Here is a 20,313-nt window from a genome sequence, read left to right on the forward strand (position 1 = left end):
CTCGGGATTGTGCACAGCCGAGAGTGCACGGATTCGTCCCCATTCCAAGCGAGCAACTCTGATCGTACCGTCTTACGTGGAATTGTTCGAGCTGTGAGGGAACGCTGTTCAGCCCCATCTCTGGCACCAACCACAAGCGACCGAAGGATGGAGCTGGAATCTGTATGATTGCGATGTCTCGGAGAGTTCGAAGTAACGCTCCTTCCGGTTTACTGTGATGTTGGAAACGTAGGGCCCCACATCGCGGCTGGAAAGCCTCGAATCGTTGATCATGGTGCTAGACGTGCCCCGAGCATCCGCGGCACGCTGCCGCTGGACGTGAGCCGTTTGCAACGTCCCGTATTCGCAAGGAAGCCGTCAAAGACCCCTACAATAAGGCCGACCAAAGCTCCGCTCTTATCAACTTGCGGGGACGACTGCAAGGCGATGGAATCGGTCCGCAATCCTTTCAGCAGTATTTGTCAAAGACCAGAGCATCGTGAGCTAGTATCGCGAGGGCCAAAAGTAGACGGCCTCACCCATCCAACCCTTCTCTTAGCGGCCCATGTCACCCATCTGCGAGCATATCAATTGTTTGACTAGACAGTGCGATAACGGTAAGCAAAGCGAAAAAAATCCAGGAGTATCGTCGATCTTGCAAACACTACCAGCTCGGATGCGGTTTTCCACAACGGAGCGGTTCAGAATCCAGGTGCGGCAGAGCCGGGCCTTGGGGACGGCATCAGGAAGGTCGCGAGCTGTACCGAGCGAAGCGCAACCGAATCTATATTTGCACTTTGTTTTCTCAACAAGGAAGGGCAACGGGCCATGGTGTCGACAGTGCAAGATTGCAGAGCGGTCAGCGCAGACTTGAGCCACGCGTGGCTGGTAAGATGTGACGAATGAGATGAAGGTACGCGGGCTTAGCTCGTCCAATCAGGCTTAGCGAACGTCGTGCCGACCGCAATTCCATTTCACAGTACATACCCAGGTATCTAGATGGCCCTGGACCACCACCGCTAGCTCCACCTCTATACCGACCCCATGCACACGATATCGTTGACAGACAGCATAAGGTTTTCGCCCTTGTGTTCCCGTCGTTATTCTCATCACGCCCCGCTCAAACATGACTCGAAATATTGCATCACTCGGTCACTTCTGATTTCCAAGCACTTATGTCGTTCATCAGGCTGGCCAGCACCAACAAAACGTGCAGCATAATCACTGTGTCTTATGTCATATAAAACCATCTGACCAATAGGATATAGCGCAGGCATGTAGGCCCAGAGCTGGAGTCCAATACCAACGAGGTAGCCTGATGCCAGGACGTTTCGAGAATACAAGGCTAATATACTTGCACGCTACCACTGCTTTGGAAAGACCAAGCATTATTGGTGCAAGTCGACCCGAGAGACCGTTCAAGACAATTCAGCCCAACGACAAGGCTACAACGATGCGGTCATCCCGGGCCCCACTGCGGCGCATGCAGGTACTGCCTCGAGTGGACCTCTAACCTCACATGGAAACTGCATTTCTACTATATACGGATGCACCGATAGTGGTCACTCATGGTATTTGTTATATCATGTTACCGAATGAAACTAAGGACAAATGAGCTTTCGTCCCACAGCGGGTCTTGGTCTTAGTATTTGTGTACAGTCGCTGGGCATCGAAATGACATTCTACAACAAACAGGTCAAGCTGATACAACAGGGTAAGCATCAAGGTAGGTTAGCCTTGTCTAAATCCTTACCAGGCATCATGGGCGATCCTCCACGGAACCCTTTCAAGACTTCAGCCGCGCCCTTTTCGCGGATCCTTCCTTTGTATCCCCGTCATAATTGCACTCACAGACCCCGCTGCTTCAAGGCCCCCAGCTTTCATACGCTTGGATACATTGTACTAGCATCTTGGATCGTTCGACATCCTCGTTCATCACATACCATACTCTGTCTTGCGGCTGATCAATGGATCCCTCAAAATCACACAGCAATAGAAATATTCGCTATGCGCCAGCCTACCAGATAAACACTACATCTCATCCGACATCCTTCTATCACTACACATCGATATCACTCAAACAAGAGAGAAAGGCTCTTCATCACCTGGCTCTTCCCCAAGTACCTGTTTTGTGGACCTGAATAAGCTGCAAATCGACCACGATCTAAATCACAGCTCTCGTCGACACAAGCTAGACAGCTTCAAGAGCTATCTTGCTGAACACCACCTTCATGTGCTACGCGGATGATGCTTGGATGACTGGAAATATGTCTCAGGGCCAGCAATCCAGTCCCAACCAGCCCGCCTCATCCAAAGGTGGTTCCTCCGTGACTGCCGAGTCTCCAGAAGCAAGATCAGATGACTGGACCGACGTGAAAGACCCCGGCGAAAGACGGAAGATTCAGAATAAGCTTGCACAAAGAAGATTTCGTAAGAAGCACAGATAATACGTATCGGCGAAACTTTGCTAACACAGACAAGGCGACAAGATAAAGGAGCAGAAAGAGGAGACTGAGCGGAACGCAGAGAACCAACGAAGAGCTGGAAGTTCATACGCATCGCCAGAGCCAGAAAACATCGATACGAGTCAATCACTATCTGGTTTACCGTGGGGCGGCATCTCGATAAAGCACATTGTTGAGAAGGGAAAGAGCAAAGAACAAAGATCTCAGCAGAATTCTCGCGAGAGTTCTATACATGAAAGCGCATCCTATACCGGAGGAACACACCCATGACGCACATGCAAAGCAGGATATGGGATGCATATTTGGTTCGGGCAACTATTAATGCATGTTTATTGACAATTCGTACTATGCTATCGTGTTTTCTTACTGCCCATGGACAGGTTTTCCTAATATCATACATTCATATCCTGCAAAAAGATATGCCTCATAAAATGTTACGACGGCTTTGCCACCGTTCGTCATGGGTTCCACAAACATCAGGCAATTGTGCTGAATCGTTTTCTGTCTTTCGCCATCTGTTTGACAGAACGTTCGAGCTCCTTCCGAAGGCTTGCCTTTGTGTTCTCCATTTCTTCGAATACTTGGGTGTGGTCGGTATCGTGTCGCTGAATCAGGGTGTTGAGTAGATGGTCGCCATCCTTTGCGTACATCTCCGCAATATCAGTCACACTAGTCTCGTTGTTGACAATATGCCGCATAACCCGCTTCGAGGTGCGTATTAGCACTTCGTTGAGATTGCGCTGATGTGGCTGCAGGCTCGCTTCCCATTGTATCTCGTCAGCTTCCGAAGATGGTACAGGTGGGTCAGTCAAGGGTTCAGGCGCAGCGGATGTCGAACTATGGCTACTAGAAGAGCCTGGACGTGGCGGTGAGGAGCGGAATTTGACGGGTGAGGTATTGAAGTCATTAACAACTTGCTGATAGCCTTCGCCATCACCGAAGAAAGTAATATCCTCAAGATTCACATCGTTTTCATCGGGTACCTCCTCAACAGGCATGTCGTCAACGAGTTGCTGAGTTCCTTCAATGGTGTGCTGTAGGTACTCCGTGGCTTGTTGGGACTTTTCGATCGAATTATGCGAGGCACGGGTGGATTGCTGGCAAGCCATCCATGCTGGAGTCGTTTTGTGCAAACTTGGGTCTTCAGGAGGCTTGCTAGTGCCAGCGACTTTGAGAGGCGTGTGGTTCGAGATGCTCATATCTGGGCCATCATCTACATCCATTGATTCTTCTCCAGTCAGACGGCGTAGGAACGATGTAGCCATCTTGCCAACGGAACGCCGGCTGAATGGGTCACTTTTGGCGGTCTGCCAATCACCGGTCTTCTTCTCGGAGGCTACATCGTTACAATCTGCATGGCCAGAAATCGCTGTCGATTCCGCATTTGGCGACGCAGGGGTAGGTTTGCTGTTGCTAGAGAGTATTGAGGTCTCAACAGAAACATCGAGCCACTCGTTGCTGTCTTCGGCGTCATCGGTTACAGGCGGTGAAGACGGCATATACCACAAAGTGTCATTGTCAAAACGCCTTCGTGCTTCCATAGGAGTTTTCGGCCGCGATACTGCTTTTATGGGCGTTCTGTTTGGCTTGGTAGGGGTCGAAGGTGTTTGGGCAACCCTAGTAGGGATTGTCGGCTTCTTGAATGGGAGATCAGAGAGATCGGCAGGTCTCTGGGCACCTATGAGTCCTCCAATTGAGGTGTGCTGTGACGATATGACGGAAGATGGTGGCTTCAGTGGTCTTACAAGCGGATTTGTCTGATCCTGCTCTTTCGAACCGGTCGTGCTTGACTCTACATCATTACGATGCTTCTTCCTTGGTTCGTTTTCAGCTGTAGTGTCTGGTGCTGCTTTACGTTTTGTATTCGTCTTCTTCTTTGTCCTTGTTTGAGTTGGTACGAAGTCTTCATTGTCGTCTGCTATACGTTTGGTATGTGGTATGCGTGCTTTTGACTTGCTCTTGACTATGTTCTTGCCTGGAACAACTTTTGTGCCCTGTAATCTCTTTCGCGGTGATGACATAATGATTAGAGTACCTGAAGCATCATTGTAAGCATTCTCTAAGACTACGTCGAGATCCTCAGGTTGCGCGTCAGATTCCGCATTGAGTTTCTGAAAGATCTTCTCTTTTGCGGCCTGGGATATACGAGGTAATTTTCCTTTGTTGCGTGTTGTGCGTCTCGATATTGTTGATTGATGCTGCGGCTGGAGTTCGTGGAGCGCCTGTGGATCAGCTTGAGGAGTTTGTGTACGTGGTCGCAGAGAAGCCAAAACGCTACTTTTCTTAGTAGCGATGCGGTCTGTCCGACGCAGCTGGGAGCCACTTTGAAGCGACCTCCTGATGTTTGAACTCCGGACAGAAGGTGAACTGGTATCAATAGGCATGTTGTGTGGCGTTTCCGAGTGGTGCATATGCACCTTCTTATAAGACTCGATGCGGCTCTTCCACTCCAACGCGTCTCCAGAATGTTTGAACATTAGCGACATCTCGGTCGCGATGCGTTGAGCGGAGTTCAGCCGGTAGCTCCATGGACTTGATTTGGTTGTCATGATGAGGTCCCACGGTTCATGCTCTGTATGTTGTTCCTGCGAGTTGTGCAATGCCGACGGCTCTGACCGTGTGCTCAAGATGTGCTCGATAGGTATCTCCACAAACTGACACTCTTTGAGGTATTCGTCAGGTGCAATGACGGTTAACAGTCCAGCCTCGATAAGAGCGATAGGGAAAACACTAGTTGACTCCCGCCATCTGAATTCATCCGAGGCAAATAGTGAGACTAAGTACACGATCGAGGGCTCACCGGTAGGTCCCGTGAGTGCCAGATCGCTCAGAACGTCGAGAAATATTTGGAAGTCGTGCATCCAATTCGCACCGGCTTTGAGTGGAAAACTCGGCGCACTGTGTCTGACCTTCTCCGACGACCAGAAGCTGCTGTATTCGATGCCTTGCTCCAATGCCTGCCGTATGATAATTCCAGTGATGATCTTAGTCTGCTCTTGTTCTGTAATGCTCAGAATGACGGCACCCAGATTGTGAAGAAGCTGTGTCGACTCTTTAATGTGTGCAGCCACCATCGGCTTCTCCAGCATACCCGCGAGCGCGATGCCGATCCATCGCCGCCGTACAACGGACAATTCGGTATTGCAAAAAGCCTCAAGATAACCCTCTGCAACTGTGGGGAGATTCGATCCACTAAAATCGCGTGCAGAGACGAGTTTGTGCAGTTGCGAATTGGACGCGTCGTTGTCCGGCTGCTGGATAGCCGCTTCAAATAAAATCGAGGTCATTACAATGAGAAGTAGAAGATGACAAAGATTGGCCTCTCTTGTCCCATGTGAACAGAATTAGGTGGGTGGTTGCTGTGAAAGATGACAAGAAAGTATACTATAGAAGGTGAGAGCGCGGTAGGGCTGGTGAGGAAGTCGCGTCCCACTGGCGTTTGACGTCACAGTTGCAGGCGCGCGCGAGTTTCGCGTGGCACGATTTGAAACCACGAACACCACCACCCAACCATCATCATTTATTCCTTTTTCATCAAAAAGGGTTGCTGCAATCAAAGGACATCGTTAGGGGCAACTAAGGAGAGCACAAGAAACTAACCAGAGGCGCCCAACCTTTCGTCGCTGCTCACTACGGCTTTTTGAAGCTCTGCACTTGATCGATGCCTGCAGGCATAGGTCTAATCGCTACAACACCCATTGCGCCAATCGCAATCACCGTCGAGTTACTTGTGAGACCAACAAATGAAAAAAGTGATGGAGAGGCAACTAGAAGTGTGGGAATGAAGCGATGGTACGAGTCGGAAAAACAGCTTCGTTCCAAGCGAACGCGCTATGGATGCGCAGGGACCGTAACGGAGAAGCAACGCCCTACTTGTCAACTAAAGACGACAACCAGCAACGTCCATGCAATGTCTTCGTTATCGCGTCTAATGGCGGTCTGGTCGATAAACCGGAAGACGGAGTCGAGTTTTTGCGGTACTTGCGTTCGTGGTGCGTGAACAACTGTGGGTTAGGTAGGTAGCCTACGCACCAGCGAGTGCGGGTGACCCCTTTCGCTGGACCACCGAAGGGAACAAGCTCCAGCCTGTCAACGTCAAATACGCGCCCATCTATCATTCAAACAACCGAGCGATACCAAGTGGACGACAGCACACTCGACGTGCGAGTTCGATTTTGGCAGGTCGTTCTAGACAGGCGTTCACCCAAATTTCCTAGCATTAGGACGGGCCGCTAGCCTGTATCAGTAGAAGAAGATCCATACGGGTCAGACAAATGCAGGCCCAGGTGCCTGTCATACATGGAGCAATCAATCTGTTCGCCGTTGGTAACGATTTCCACTCTTCAGCGCTCATGTACACATGCAGTCATCTTCCCCTCGCTTCACAACGCGTCACGCTATAGCTTCCGGTCGCTCCTCCTTGCTTTCCAAAGATATCGCCATAAGTACCTACGTACTAGCGGGTTCCAGCGACAGACGCCGCCAGCGTTCGTCTGCGTGTACTAACGCCCGAGGGCCTGAGCGAAAATTGCTGGCTTGCCCAACCTCGGTCGTTCAATATCAACACATCCTTGCCCTTCAGGTAGCTAGCGTACACAGCACAGCCCAGCTTGATACGCTCGACTTCCAGCTCGCCTGACAGCGTGGCCTATGTTGTAGTGTTGCTGAATCGCCCGTTTGCTGGTGGATTGGTATCAATCAACCTATTCCCAGCAAAGGCTTTGGCGTTCTTTCGAGATCACTCTGCAGTCTTAGTCTTAGTACATTGTGACTCTGTGAGTTCTGTTCTGTTAGGGATAATCTGTTACTGCGGATAAGACACTTAACGCGCATAGCTCTGCAGGTGCATAGTAAGCAACTGCTTGTGCTAGTTCCTAAAGTGATGTCTCCACGTTCCTTAAGATATGATTTGGAATGGCCATGACTATGGGGTTTGTTGCGGATGTGTTGTTTGTATTCATTGCATTGACAGCTGTAGCTATTCTATTGTTTTATGGTCGAACTTTGCTTTTTGTTCACCTACAACGACCAATAACATATAGAAATAGTTATTTGACAACCCGTGTTTAAGCGTTTCTTCAGTTTGATGTGTATGAGGCCTTGTAGTTACTTATCATCTACCAAGGTGGTCTACCGCCGCAGGTGTCTCCAAAGTGCTGGCCCATTGTTTTGCCTTGGTTAGATACCTTGTCGTGTTGCGCAGACTTTAACACCAGGTATGCATCGTTGTTGATTCTAGCTCCGCAGAGCCCAGGTTGACGGCCACCAGTGATTCCCGTAAGCCTGTTCAAAGCATTGCCCCAGGCATCGCCAGACCATCTTCTACCTTGTCCTTCAGACGTCACCCACAGACATTGGCCCCAACAGCACACGCCTTTAAACTGGTAGACCTGGGGAACAATACTAGACACAGTTTTTGTTAATAGGTGGAGTATACCTACGCCGAGACTACCCCCAAAATCTCCACCGTATTTATTATTCCAGGTATTGCGTAGCATCCAGAGCGTGCTTCCTCCGACAACGGTACCACCAGGGTATGCATGACATTCATCGCGAAGCCAAAGGCCTCGAGTCTCAAGATTGGGAGACATGTCTTCCGAGGAAGGCATAGGCGAGGCACTTACGCCTGTGGAAGCGGCGAGCCCCGCAGTCAAAAGCGTACCAACGGAAAGCTTCATGGCGAAGTTTGATGAATAGCTACCTAGAGGGTGCAGAAGATCGATCGAATGTTTTCAAAGAGTAATTGGTGAGTCTTACCCCAACTTTATACATTTCGTGTGTACGACTGTAGGCGACAGATGCCCCGAAGGCACGGATTTCGATATGAAGACCTTAGACAAACTCCTCTATTTAACCATACTTGGTAAATAGACAACACAGGCCGAGTCAGCCTAGATACCTTGGTAGAGTTGGCAATAAGCGGGCCAAGCATGGTACCTAGGTACGCACATGCTATCGAGCGAAGATTGTACAACTTCAGACCAGACCGACTGCCTTGTTGTTGTATGTTTCTTGGTTAAAGCGCTCCAAATCTCTACAAGCTGCAGAATTTCTTTCCAGTCGTGTCGAATGCGGCGCTATGAAACTCAGAGGCGTAGTATATGATGCGTAGTAGTATCGACGCAGGCAGTGGCACTTCCCACCCCAAATACGCGCGCATGCAACGTGACCCAGGTGCCGCTTCTCTCCTGATGTAGTCTAGTGCGGCGCTACCTTCTGGTTCCAGAGTTGGCGAGACCGAATGGGAAAGAATAGTATCCTTACGAGCTTTTGCGAGTAGTTTTCTGGTCAGTATAGGAAGCGTCAACGGCTCCGTAGAAGTCTGGCTCGTAGTTGTCTGATATTTAAGCTGCACCAGTGGTGGTAGACGTTTTTTTGTGGCAGGATTGGTCCTTCGTGTTCTGCAGATAAGCAAATGTTCGCGTCGTGTTTGGTTCGTCAGATTGTCCCTCGTATAAATGACCACGCCGCAATTGCGCCTGAAGCTTTAAGTGGGGCGGAGAACGGACAGCTGTCTTCAGTCTTGACAACATCATGGTTGATGATAAAAGTAACAGGTCTGGAAACGCCCGTGCGACCTCTCGTGCACCAGCTGTGCTAAACATTAGCTCGAAGCGATTGCATATCGTTATCGCTGGACTGTGGCTTTGTCTTTTCTTATCAGCTTTGGATACCACCATCGTAACGACCGCGCTTATCAAGATTTCGAGCGACCTCGATTCCCTTGAGCAGGCAGCATGGCTCATCACCGCATACCTCTTAACCTATAACTGTACGAGCCCTCTACTCCTGAAAGCTACGACTAATTGACGGTTCAGCATTCTTAATGATCACTGCCAAGTTGAGCGATATCTGGGGTCTCAAGAGCCTCCTCTTGCTTTGCGCATCGGTATTCCTGATATTTTCCATGGCCTGTGGAGGGGCGCAAACCATGACCCAGCTTATCGTTTTCCGCGCCTTCCAGGGCATCGGAGGATCCGGTCTTTATAGCTTGACATTCGTATCTATCATGAAGATGACTGTACCCGAGAAAATTGGCTTCTACTCTGGCATCGTAAGCTCAGTATTTGCTTTGGCAAATCTGCTAGGTCCTCTACTCGGTGGAATAATCGCTGATCGAACGACCTGGAGATGGATATTCTTCATCAAGTATGCGAAGTGCAAGCCATTTAGCTATTTGAGCTGACTCTTGTAGTGGTCCCGTCATCGGTGTCGCAATGGTCATGCTGTTCTACTCGATGCCTGCATTTGATGACGGTACAACGAATCGACAACGAATACGCCAACTGGATATCTATGGGGGCATCATGTCGGTTTGCTGGCCTATACCACTCATATTTGCCCTTCAAGAAGCCGGTGTGTCGCATAGATGGGGCAGTGGTATCATCATTGGATCATTGGTAGCTGGAGTTGCTCTCGTAGTGCTTTTTGGCTTGTATGAGTCTTGGATACAGTCCCAGACGCAGAAAGCTCCTATCTTCCCCATACACTTTCTTCGAAATGCGCCTATGGCGTTGACTTTATTGTAAGCCCAGAATCTGCCAATCGAGCCTCGCTGATGTCAGAACAGAAGCCAGTTTCTTTTGGGCTTCGCCTTTTACGTCGTCTTCGTTCAGCTTCCTCAGCGCTTCCAGGGCGTGAATTTCAAAAGCGCCGATCGTGCTGGCATCCTCTTACTTCCTGCTACCGTCGTAACCCCGATTGGCGCCATGGCGTCTGGATTAGCAGTGAAGACGGTGCCTGTCGAGATCGTTCTGGTCTGTTCAACAGCAATTGTATGTATTGCAATGGGGCTTCTTGGTAGTTTGCCGACGTATGTCCACCTATGGCCAGGACTTTATGGCTACGAGGTTATCACTGGTCTTGCTTTGGGTCTTGCGAGCCCGCCATATTTTGTGCTTGTCGCTACCTCAATTCAAGAAAAGGACATTGCTGTCAGTACTGGCACTCTGAACATGGTGCGCACGCTCGGGGGTTGTGTCGCCGTCGCTATTTGCTCTGCAATACATCGTGAGCACTTGAACAAAGGACTTTCTGGTTTTCTGAGTCGCGAAGAACTCAGCGAAATGCAACGCTCGACCTCAATGGTTGCGCGGTTACCGGACGCTGTGAGAGACCGTGTTGGCGTAGTCTTTGGTGGTAGCTGTAAGTGCCCGTTTCATACACGTGTAGGCATTTGTAAGATGCTGACTAGCTCGAACGTATCAGACAATAAACAGTTCCAAGTCATGATCGCCTTCACTGGGCTCAACGTGATCGTCGCAGTCATCTTGGCTATCGTGAGAAAGAGATCAGGCTTGTTTGGTCTTCCGCCAAGAAGGGAAGAAGGAAATGGATCCATGGACGTTAACGACAGCCAGATCGAGGCCGCAGCAAGCGGATGGTCGGCTCAAGAGCCTGATCGAAAGCAGACTCCCGAAGTAGGCAACCAACTGCAGGCAGGTTGACAACGGCAGCGCACCTCGAAACAAGACTACGAATTTTACATGGCATACCTAGGTATCCACAATTTCGGTCACGAGGTCCTGTACAGATACAACGCATGTATATGGGTATGTTTGTGACACAGGAGTTCAAACATCCAGTGATTGCGGCATTGCTGCAATAGTGAACTCGGCAAGACACGAAGCGTGAACGAGAGTCGGATCCTGTTTCGACGCATCGCTGCGCAAATCTCTGAAGATGTGGTTGTTGCTCTCGCCCGAATGAACGACACATTTGTGGATATGTTGAAAATCGCTTAAGCCCGCACGGTTATTGCTAGCAGATAAGCACCTGCTGATGTCTAAGCAAGCAACGTCACAAGCGCAGGCTTGTGTGGAAGCTTAGCCGCTCCCCGCATCTCAACCCCCGCACACGTTGCAACGCCCTTCACGCTTGAGTGCTCGGCATGTAACGCCTCAATTCTCGGCATCGATGATGCTGCGCCGCCAAGATATCAAAGACGTATCTATATCATCGTACAGTGAGGATGAGGCGAGTTCGAGTATTTGAGTGAACATTGCATCGCACCCGGACGTCTTCTGGAGAATGACCACTGGTAGCGTGGGGTATGAACAGTGGGTCTTGTGCGGCACGAGCCTCTTCGTCCCAACAACAGCTTGGTCCTGGTGTTTATGGATGAACTCAGAATCATAGCGGAGATGTCGAGCGTCTGGAGTAGACATGTACATTACCATATAACCGGATCTTCTCAAGAACAATGCTTCGCTGATACTTTTGAATCCCGACATGTCGCGGGAGCAGCTTCCATGGTTGCCAGGCAAGAGATCGGCAAACGCTAAGCAATGGATGGTGGGGATTGGATCCTGGAGAAACGCACACCAGTCACTGCCGTCATCGGAATAGGATTATCATGACTGGACCGTGTGATAGGCGGTTCAATAGCCTCGGGATGATGATATCCCAGCCGCTTGTCCAGTGGTTTCACGGGCGGTGACGTTCTTAAGGGACAGCTCATCGCTGATCGAGAGCTGGTTCTAGACAAGCAAGTTCCCAGTTCTATGGTTTGAAACACTGACTTGTGTTTCTTTCGGACCGCGACCTTTGGCATATTTGCCCGAACCTTCTTTGCGCTCTTGGAACTTACTAGTTAGAGTTGACAACGAGGCTTGTCAAGGCTTGGTCTCTACCGCCTACTAGTTTGTAACATATTTACGCTCGCCAACATGGCCTCAGCAGCAGAACGTCCAATCGATAGGTCGAGCGAGGAAGAGAAGACCATAGGCGAGAAGCATGTTGAAACGGCAAAACATGTTCATACGATCGAAAACTTGCCTGACCCTGACGCTGGTCTCAGCGAAGAAGAGCGCGCTGCTCACGTATGTTGTTTGCCTGCCCAAACCAAAACTCCATTCGATAAGTCAGCTAACACAATCGCAACAGGACAAAGCACTCCTCCGCAAACTCGACTTCCGCCTGATCCCATGGCTCTCATTCCTCTATCTGATTTCCTTCTTGGACCGCACAAACATTGGCAATGCCAAAGTCGACGGTCTGCAAGAAGACCTCAACATGACCAACGGCCAATACAACGCCAGTCTAACCATCTTCTTCGTCAGTTACTCCGTGTTCGAGCCGCTTACAAACGTGCTGTTGAAGAAGTTACGCCCTAGCATCTTCTTGCCATTGATTATGATCTGGTGGGGGATTTGCATGACATGCATGGGTCTCGTGCACAACTATGCCGGGTTGATGACAGCAGTGAGTAACTCTACAGGTGGTGGTGTGAGCGTTAGATTGGGTTGGCTGACGACATGTTTGTAGCGGTGGTGGCTTGGTTGTGCCGAAGCAGGTGAGTTGCGACTGTACGAAATTCATGTGAGACGCATACTGACTTTATGCTATCCCCTCTGCAGGACTCTTTCCTGGTGTAAATTACTATCTGAGTTGCTGGTGAGAAATTTTCCTGTCCGAACTGCATGTGAGACATACACTCACTTCGATTCATCTCATAGGTACAAACGTTCAGAATTTGGAATTCGAGCTGCTATTTTCTTCTCGGCTGCAGCGCTTGCGGGTAGTTTTGGTGGACTGCTAGCAGCTGGAATCGCGCAAATGGGTGGCGTAGGAGGAAAGCCAGGCTGGGCATGGATCTTCGTAAGTGACCGATATATCCCCCTCTTCATGGTGCCAATGTGTTGTTAACAGCACCTCACAGATCCTCGAAGGTCTCGCAACCATTTTGGTCGGAATAGCAAGTTACTGGATGGTTCATGACTTCCCTGCCGAAGCCACATTCTTGTCTCCTGACGACCGAGCTCGCGTCCTCCGCCGTCTGCGCGCTGATAAACAGGCCTCAGCTGCGCACGAAGATTTCCAAATGAAGTACTTCTGGCAATCGGTCAGAGACTGGAAAACACTCATGTTCAGCATCATCTACATGGGAGCAGACGGGTCTCTCTATGCCTTTAGTCTTTTCTTGCCCACTATCCTTGCCGGCATGGGTTATACGTCTACAACCGCGAATCTGCTTTCTGTGCCACCATATGCGGTTGCAGCTGTGGTCACGGTGTTGGTCGGTTATATTGCTGATCGCACGCAACAAAGAGGGTACTGCAACATGGGGGTTTCGCTCTTCGGTATCACAGGCTTCGCCATGCTTCTTGGTTCCGGAAATCCGAATGTGCAGTACGCCGGTACGTTCTTAGGAGCTATTGGCATCTATCGTAAGTCTTCTCCATCCAGCAATAACAATGGCTTCTTGCATTCTGATAACCCTATCCAGCAACGATAGCGAACACAATTTCCTGGGCTGCCAATAATGTTGAAGGTGTATACAAGCGTGGTGTCACGCTTGGGTTTGTAATCGGCTGGGGTAACATCAACGGTGTCGTTTCATCGAATATCTATCGTAGCAGGGACAAACCACGCTACTTCCTGGGCCATGGCGTGGTGTTGGCGTATCTGACATTATGGCTGCTGGGCGGCAGTATCGTGACGCGGTTTCTGCTCGCATGGGAAAACAAGAAGAGGAGGCAAGGGGCGAGGGACGTTTGGATTGAGGGCAAGAGTGAGAAGGAGATTGAGGAGATGGGTGACAAGAGGCCAGATTTTCTGTATACTCTTTGAGATATTGAGCGATGGGATCTGGGAAGAAGTGCAAAAATAGTACATTCGGCTGCTCGTGGTATCTGAGACGAAGCCACAGCCTCCAAACAGTCGATAGGAACGCATGTTCGCAAGCTTTTAGCTCGTGCGCCCATAAAGTCGAATACATGTCGTAATAGTAACGCCGCCCAATGCAAGTCGTTTTTAGATATCTTCCCCACTTACGCGACAGTCAAGTACTCGAGCTTACGCACCAGTCTTTCGAGACTTGATGCTGTTCGCCCGTTCCTTCCTCTCGTTGCGCCTGATCCTCTCTTTTCGCTCTTTCCGACTATCCGCCCTCGCATCGTGGGCCGTACCTGTCTTGGCTTCCTTCTTCTCGTCAACCTCGACCAGCCAGTCGTTCTCACCCTCCTTGTTCTTGCCCTTGTAACCCCATTTGGGTACCCACTCGCCAGAAGCCTCGTCGTATACAAGCTTGCCGTCGCGCTTCTTGTCCTTGATACCCTTCTTCGCAGCGAACTTTTCCCACTTGGTCTTCTCAGCCGCTGTAGGGATGGGCTTCTCGCGGGGTAGAGGTGTGGTTGGCGCAGGGAGGACAAGGTGCACGCCCTCTGAGTTTGACTTGATTTCGCAGGTAGAGAGAAGCTGGTTGATGAGGGCCTGTGCAGCATCGCGGGCCGTTGCAGTGAGAGTTGCTTCGTCGGCGCTGGCAGGGACGGGGTTTGGGTCGTTTGCGAGCAGGTTTCCCAGGTCAAAAGTAAAAGGCGTGGGCTTGTTCACGGCGATGGGGCTTTGTCAAGTCAGCAACGGCGAAGTAGGGGACAAAGCAAGCATGCGACGTACAGTCGGCTGGAGACGGTCGAGTCTGCGACGGAAGCTGCGCCGTTGGCGTGAACGTCCATGGCGCCTCCGTTGATTTCGTCGACGAGGTGAGAATGAGTGGGGGAAACAGCACCTAGCGCGACGCCGCCGTCCATTTCTGTGTCTGACATTTTGAATGGTTTGGGTGGTTTGGGTAGAATTTCACTTTGCGCGCCTGCCAAAAGTTCAGAATAAATTTCGAGTCCGTGCACGAGCGGCGGACCTCCGAGGCTCTGACCATCACAGAATTCGTCTCTAGCATCTCCAATTCGCCCATTGCGGAGGGCCAGCGCCTCGATCACCCGTCATGCCGCCCTCAACATGTCTCCGAAGCCTCTCGCAACTGTCACTTGATGCCGGCGCCCACAGCTGCATCGCCCCGCGCCTGCTACGCCCACAGACAGCCTGCTTTTCCACATCGGCCGCCCGCTATGCTGTGGTACAGAAGAAGAAGGGCATGACCGCCGCCCCAAAGAAGGGTGTCAAGTCTCTGAACACCAAGAAGGGCAGGGGATCCGCAGCAGGCGATTCCGGCAAACGGCCAGCACAAGGAGAGCGCAAAGCCCAGCGCAAGCGCATTGTTCTGAGCAACGACAACGCACTAGAAGTGTCCTCGCTCCAGGACCTCAGCAAGGAAAATGTCCTCAACGAGCAGAATGAGGGCAAGGTCATGGGACTGCCACAGGAAAACCTAGTCGATGCGCTGAGAGCCATCGAGGCGTTCAAGACGACCCAGGGATGGAGTCTGTTTAGACGGCCGGCAGTGTTGATGAGGAAAGAGGCCATCGAACTCGCGAGACTGTTCAAAGAGGCGGAGAGCTCCAAGAAGACAATACGACGGATTCTGTCTGGACAAAGAATGAGTGGGAAGAGCACATTGGTACTCCAGGGTCTGACGATGGGTATTCTGCGGGACTGGTTTGTGATCAACCTCCCAGAAGGTACGTGTTGCCATGTCAAGCAAGCGGGACTGTACTGACAACTTTCAGCCCAGGACCTTGTCAACGCTCACACAGAGTATGCACCACTCCCGAACTCAGAACCAATGCAGTACACCCAAGACGCATACACTGCGAACCTCCTCCAGCAAATTCTCCAGTCGAACGGAGCATTCCTCGCGGCGACGAAACTTAGCACACAACCTGAGCTACCTCTCCCGCTTCCTGCAGGTGCTACACTAAAAGAGCTGGCGGCGCTTGGAATGGCCAACCCCGAGGCATCATGGCCCGTCTTTGTTGCGCTATGGAACGAGCTGTCTCTACCCGGTCGTCCACCCATTCTTCTTGCAGTCGACGGTCTATCACACATCATGCGCCACTCTGAGTACATGTCTGCGGAAGTGAAGCCTATCCATGCCCACGACCTGACTCTTGTCCGCCATTTCGTCGATCACCTTTCAGGTCAAAGAAAATTACCCAACGGCGGCATGGTGCTCGGCGCAACATCGCGATCCAACGCACCCGCTTCCCCAGCGATGGACTACTGCATCGAAGCAGCCGAGGCCCGCCAAAAGGGTGCAGGCAAGCTCCCACCATGGAACCCCTACAAGAATGTAGATGCACGCGTGATGGAGGCTCTCAAGGGTCTCCACAACGACTCGAGTGAATTTGACATTATCAACGTCGGCGGGCTAACCAAGGAAGAGGCCCGGTCGATCATGGAGTACTATGCTGAAAGCGGCATGTTGCGACACCAAGTCAACGAGGGCTTCGTAACGGAGAAGTGGAGCTTGGCGGGTATGGGGAACATTGGCGAGCTGGAGAAGGCCAGTGTCCGAATGCGGTTGTAGGTGTACTATACTGTATCACGATATGTAAAGCACGTGTAGCAATGTCAAGCATCGTCTGGTCTGGCTAATTGCAAAGGTACATCCAAGCCAACAGCCTTTCCCATCGCTCCTATCCATATCATCAGATACTCATCCGCTGTAACGTTTCTGTCAAGAGAGGCTTCCATCACGCCAGCCGTCTGACATGGATGGATGAAAAACACAGGTCTGTTGGTGGCCGGATGATCCTATGAAGATCAGTTTGATACCGCGCATGCAGTTGCTTGTCTCACAGTAATAGTGATGCCTCCAATGACACCAACATTCTCAGCCTGTGCCTTGAACTGCAGCGGGACCAGGTGCTCGTACAAGGTAGTCATGGTTGGGGGATACCGGTGCTGGGGGTCACGAACGCTGATGTACAGCACAGGCACGCGATAGACTTGTGACAAGACAACATCGTAGTCTACAACCGGCCGAAGTACTACGGTGGTGTCGAGAGCTTCCTACCTGAATTGAGCTCTTGTCGGCAGATGTTGGGCACCCACCCACCTCGTCGTGCTCTACTACCTCATCCACTTGAGTAGCGTCTCGATCCTGCACAGCAGGTATACCTGCAGGGCGCGGCAGATGCGTGGTAATGTTGAGATATACGGTCCCATTTCGGTGGATCTTCTCCACGGATAGCCAGTCTTCCTGCGCGCTACCCTTGAGCTGGAAGCGTCGCTGCAGCCCATCGCAGGCGCGCTCAAAGTCTGTTTCGTCGAGATGAGGAAAGGCGGAGAGCATGCTTTTTCGCAATGTTTCGTCGAGACGATTCTTCGCCGAGTGCTCTGGACGAACAGCATGTCATAGCGAGTAAAATGTTGGGCGGTGGCCAGCTCCGGGCCACTTAAGCAGGGCCGCGGGCTCGCCACGCGCAAATCGGCAGGGGTCGAACGCGACTTCCCCGGCTCCAGGGCTTGGCTGCCTGGAACGTCGTCTAAACCTCGAGGCAGCTGAGCGGCCGTTCAATCTCAGTCGAGCTTAGCGGCCCAGAGTCTCCGCCCCTACTACTTGTTTCTATCACTCGCATCACTATGCTGCCTGCCTAGACACTGGCAATCCACGCGCCCGCATTGACCCGTCAACATCTCGACTCCACTGCTCTCCGTTGCTGTTCAAGATGCCGGCGCAGACTGAGAAAAGTCAGCTCAAGCGAAATCGCGTACGTCGCCCGTCGCCCGTCGCCCGTCGCACGAGGCCATGATGTGAATGAGGATGGGCGCTGACGCTTCAATTGTTGTAGTATTCCCAGGGCGAGGAAGCTGAGCCCAAGAGAACTCGCCACTCGCGCCTGTCGCCGCCTCCCAATGGCCGTCTTAAACAGGGACCGTTGCCTTCGCCCGTCACCCACAAAGAATCCACTGGAGACGCCTCGGAAGGCTACCAAGAAGGCACACAGAGCCCCCCACCCGGCAAGTCAAGTCAGGCAAAGGGTGGGCTTAGTTCGCCCCCATCCGACACCCAGCCCTTTTCGCAGTTCGTCTACCCACCCGAGAGCCGAACATACGCTGTAGAAGATGAGGAGGACGAAAAGGTCTGGGGCTACCTGGTGCCCATGGAAGGCCAGGCTGAGGATGTCCTTGTCTTGCGCAAGCGAGAGGCCTGTCCCGTACCTTCCGCGCTCGTTGGCAAGACTGATGGTACAGAGCGTGTAAACAAGGAAGAGTACAAAGGTCAAGAGGAAAAATACGAGAACGAGAAGCAGGAGCGAGGTGTTCCGTCAGGTGGTTACCTTATCGGTCGTCACCGAGAGTGCGGTAAGTTGCCCTACCATAATACCACTCCGATGAACGCTTCTCTGACCATGTCACAGATCGAGTTCTCAACTCACCGACCGTCTCAAATCGTCACTGCCTGCTTTTCATGGAGAAGAAGGGCGGCGATACCATTGCAGTGGTCGAAGACCTGTCTGGCAACGGCACATTTGTCAACGATACTTTTGTCGGACGGAACAAGCGACGCGAACTGCGCGAAGGCGATGAAATTGCCATTTTGGACCAAGCCCGCTACGTCTTCAGGTACCCGTTGAAGCGCAACACCCACCGGTTCCGACAGCAATACACTATGCAAGAGCAATTAGGCAAAGGACATTTCGCTTCGGTATATCTTGCCGCAGAAAAGTCGTCAGGCGTACGGTACGCAGTGAAGAAGTTCGAGAAGCGTACTGGTCCTGGCGAGAAGTCAAAGGTCGAGGGTCTGCAGCAGGAAATTGCCGTGCTCATGAGTGTCAGCCACCCGGCGCTGCTCTGTCTCAAAGATACTTTCGATGAAGACGACGGTGTCTACCTCGTTCTCGAGTTGGCCACTGAGGGCGAGCTTTTCAACTGGATCGTTATGAAACAAAAATTGACCGAGGAGGAGGCGCGAAAGGTCTTCGTGCAACTGTTCCAAGCGCTTAAGTACCTGGTAAGTGTTCCGACATCTGTGTGGTTCTTTGCTAACGATGGTCAGCATGAGCGCAACATCGTTCACAGAGACATTAAGCCTGAGAACATTCTGCTCACAGACAAGGAATTGTCTATCAAATTGGCTGATTTTGGTCTTGCCAAAATCATTGGCGAGGAATCGTTTACGACTACCCTATGTGGAACCCCATCATGTAAGTCGCCATTTTACAATATACGATGGCATGCTAACGTTTCTCAGATGTTGCGCCTGAGATACTGGAAAACTCAAACCATCGACGTTACACCAGAGCTGTGGATGTCTGGTCATTAGGAGTTGTATTGTACATCTGCCTGTGCGGCTTTCCTCCATTCTCAGATGAGCTGTACAGTCCAGAGAACCCATATACTCTCTCGCAGCAGATCAAGATGGGCCGTTTCGATTATCCATCGCCGTACTGGGACTCTGTCGGCGACCCTGCGCTGGATCTCATCGATCGTATGCTTACAGTCGATGTTGAGCAGCGAATAACGATTGATGAATGCCTAGAGCACCCGTGGACTACGCAGGGCAGGATCAACGTCAACGACAGCACAGATGGTCTTACAGGCGCCATCTCCAAGCTTGATTTCTCCAAGCGCAAAGTGCAGCGAGAACGCACCATGCTCAGCAGCATCAACGACATTAAGGTATCTCGCGTTATCAAAGGCGCTGAAGGCCAAGACCCAGTCAAGGTGTATGAGAAGAACGGAGTTGAGAACGGCACAAAGATGACCGGCAAGACTCACGGCGTGGCAGAGGTAAGACCTGCCGATCAGCGAAATCCCGAGGAATTTGTCGAGATGGGCGGCAAAGGCGATCAGACGCTGTATTCAGAAGAGGATGACGGTTCCCGCTATGCGACGGACCAGAGCCTTGCATCTGCACAGAGCAAAGGAAAGATCAACTAGGGCAGCGTTGGAAGATGGTGTGATATTTCATTCAAGCGGAGCGTCTGGCGTCTTGCGGAGTTTAGTTGTCATGATCAACAGGAGTTCTATAGCAGTACAGGCGGACGTGTAAAATAGTGGGTTACCGGCAAGCACACTTTTGCGGTCTAGGTCTTTCCACCGAGCATAGCGTAGTAAAGAGTAAATTCTGCACCATGACGATATCTGCTTTGGGTCCTGGATGAGGTGATGTATCCCCGAGCCAATGACAGGAAACAGTGTACGATGACAGCAATCTGCTTCGCATGGTCTGTCAGTGGTGCCACCA

General features: G+C 51.3%; 9 protein-coding genes across 9 annotated transcripts; 5 read left to right on the forward strand and 4 right to left on the reverse strand.

The window, feature by feature from the left end:
* Nucleotides 1–2,246: 2,246 nt before the first annotated feature.
* Nucleotides 2,247–2,714, forward strand: GT037_007811 (uncharacterized protein; the record flags this gene model as incomplete). The annotated part of the gene is made up of 2 exons (XM_038932858.1): nucleotides 2,247–2,409; nucleotides 2,461–2,714. 2 exons carry the CDS (start codon nucleotides 2,247–2,249, stop codon nucleotides 2,712–2,714), a joined length of 417 nt encoding a protein of 138 aa, XP_038784359.1.
* A 206-nt stretch (nucleotides 2,715–2,920) lies between these two features.
* GT037_007812 (uncharacterized protein) lies at nucleotides 2,921–5,731 on the reverse strand (the record flags this gene model as incomplete). The annotated part of the gene is made up of 1 exon (XM_038932859.1): nucleotides 2,921–5,731. The coding sequence occupies one exon, from the start codon at nucleotides 5,729–5,731 to the stop codon at nucleotides 2,921–2,923; it is 2,811 nt and encodes a 936-aa protein (XP_038784360.1).
* Nucleotides 5,732–7,820: 2,089 nt separating this feature from the next.
* Nucleotides 7,821–8,122, reverse strand: GT037_007813 (uncharacterized protein; the record flags this gene model as incomplete). The annotated part of the gene is made up of 2 exons (XM_038932860.1): nucleotides 7,821–7,825; nucleotides 7,882–8,122. 2 exons carry the CDS (start codon nucleotides 8,120–8,122, stop codon nucleotides 7,821–7,823), a joined length of 246 nt encoding a protein of 81 aa, XP_038784361.1.
* Nucleotides 8,123–8,978: 856 nt separating this feature from the next.
* GT037_007814 (uncharacterized protein) lies at nucleotides 8,979–10,891 on the forward strand (the record flags this gene model as incomplete). The annotated part of the gene is made up of 5 exons (XM_038932861.1): nucleotides 8,979–9,216; nucleotides 9,263–9,593; nucleotides 9,640–9,969; nucleotides 10,015–10,589; nucleotides 10,653–10,891. The coding sequence occupies 5 exons, from the start codon at nucleotides 8,979–8,981 to the stop codon at nucleotides 10,889–10,891; spliced, it is 1,713 nt and encodes a 570-aa protein (XP_038784362.1).
* A 1,221-nt stretch (nucleotides 10,892–12,112) lies between these two features.
* On the forward strand, nucleotides 12,113–14,015 carry GT037_007815 (mfs general substrate transporter; the record flags this gene model as incomplete). The annotated part of the gene is made up of 7 exons (XM_038932862.1): nucleotides 12,113–12,265; nucleotides 12,330–12,647; nucleotides 12,711–12,738; nucleotides 12,803–12,839; nucleotides 12,902–13,043; nucleotides 13,105–13,612; nucleotides 13,672–14,015. 7 exons carry the CDS (start codon nucleotides 12,113–12,115, stop codon nucleotides 14,013–14,015), a joined length of 1,530 nt encoding a protein of 509 aa, XP_038784363.1.
* A 225-nt stretch (nucleotides 14,016–14,240) lies between these two features.
* On the reverse strand, nucleotides 14,241–14,989 carry GT037_007816 (rrs1-domain-containing protein; the record flags this gene model as incomplete). The annotated part of the gene is made up of 2 exons (XM_038932863.1): nucleotides 14,241–14,787; nucleotides 14,841–14,989. 2 exons carry the CDS (start codon nucleotides 14,987–14,989, stop codon nucleotides 14,241–14,243), a joined length of 696 nt encoding a protein of 231 aa, XP_038784364.1.
* A 176-nt stretch (nucleotides 14,990–15,165) lies between these two features.
* Nucleotides 15,166–16,647, forward strand: GT037_007817 (uncharacterized protein; the record flags this gene model as incomplete). Its single annotated transcript, XM_038932864.1, has 2 exons — nucleotides 15,166–15,799; nucleotides 15,848–16,647. 2 exons carry the CDS (start codon nucleotides 15,166–15,168, stop codon nucleotides 16,645–16,647), a joined length of 1,434 nt encoding a protein of 477 aa, XP_038784365.1.
* A 44-nt stretch (nucleotides 16,648–16,691) lies between these two features.
* Nucleotides 16,692–17,415, reverse strand: GT037_007818 (uncharacterized protein; the record flags this gene model as incomplete). The annotated part of the gene is made up of 3 exons (XM_038932865.1): nucleotides 16,692–16,874; nucleotides 16,920–17,132; nucleotides 17,179–17,415. 3 exons carry the CDS (start codon nucleotides 17,413–17,415, stop codon nucleotides 16,692–16,694), a joined length of 633 nt encoding a protein of 210 aa, XP_038784366.1.
* Nucleotides 17,416–17,791: 376 nt separating this feature from the next.
* GT037_007819 (pkinase-domain-containing protein) lies at nucleotides 17,792–20,006 on the forward strand (the record flags this gene model as incomplete). Its single annotated transcript, XM_038932866.1, has 5 exons — nucleotides 17,792–17,833; nucleotides 17,915–18,428; nucleotides 18,485–19,077; nucleotides 19,123–19,270; nucleotides 19,318–20,006. The coding sequence occupies 5 exons, from the start codon at nucleotides 17,792–17,794 to the stop codon at nucleotides 20,004–20,006; spliced, it is 1,986 nt and encodes a 661-aa protein (XP_038784367.1).
* Between the last annotated feature and the right edge of the window lie 307 nt (nucleotides 20,007–20,313).

This window comes from Alternaria burnsii, assembly GCF_013036055.1.
Source record: "Alternaria burnsii strain CBS107.38 chromosome Unknown 693, whole genome shotgun sequence".
In the NCBI taxonomy this organism is placed as follows: domain Eukaryota; kingdom Fungi; phylum Ascomycota; class Dothideomycetes; order Pleosporales; family Pleosporaceae; genus Alternaria; species Alternaria burnsii.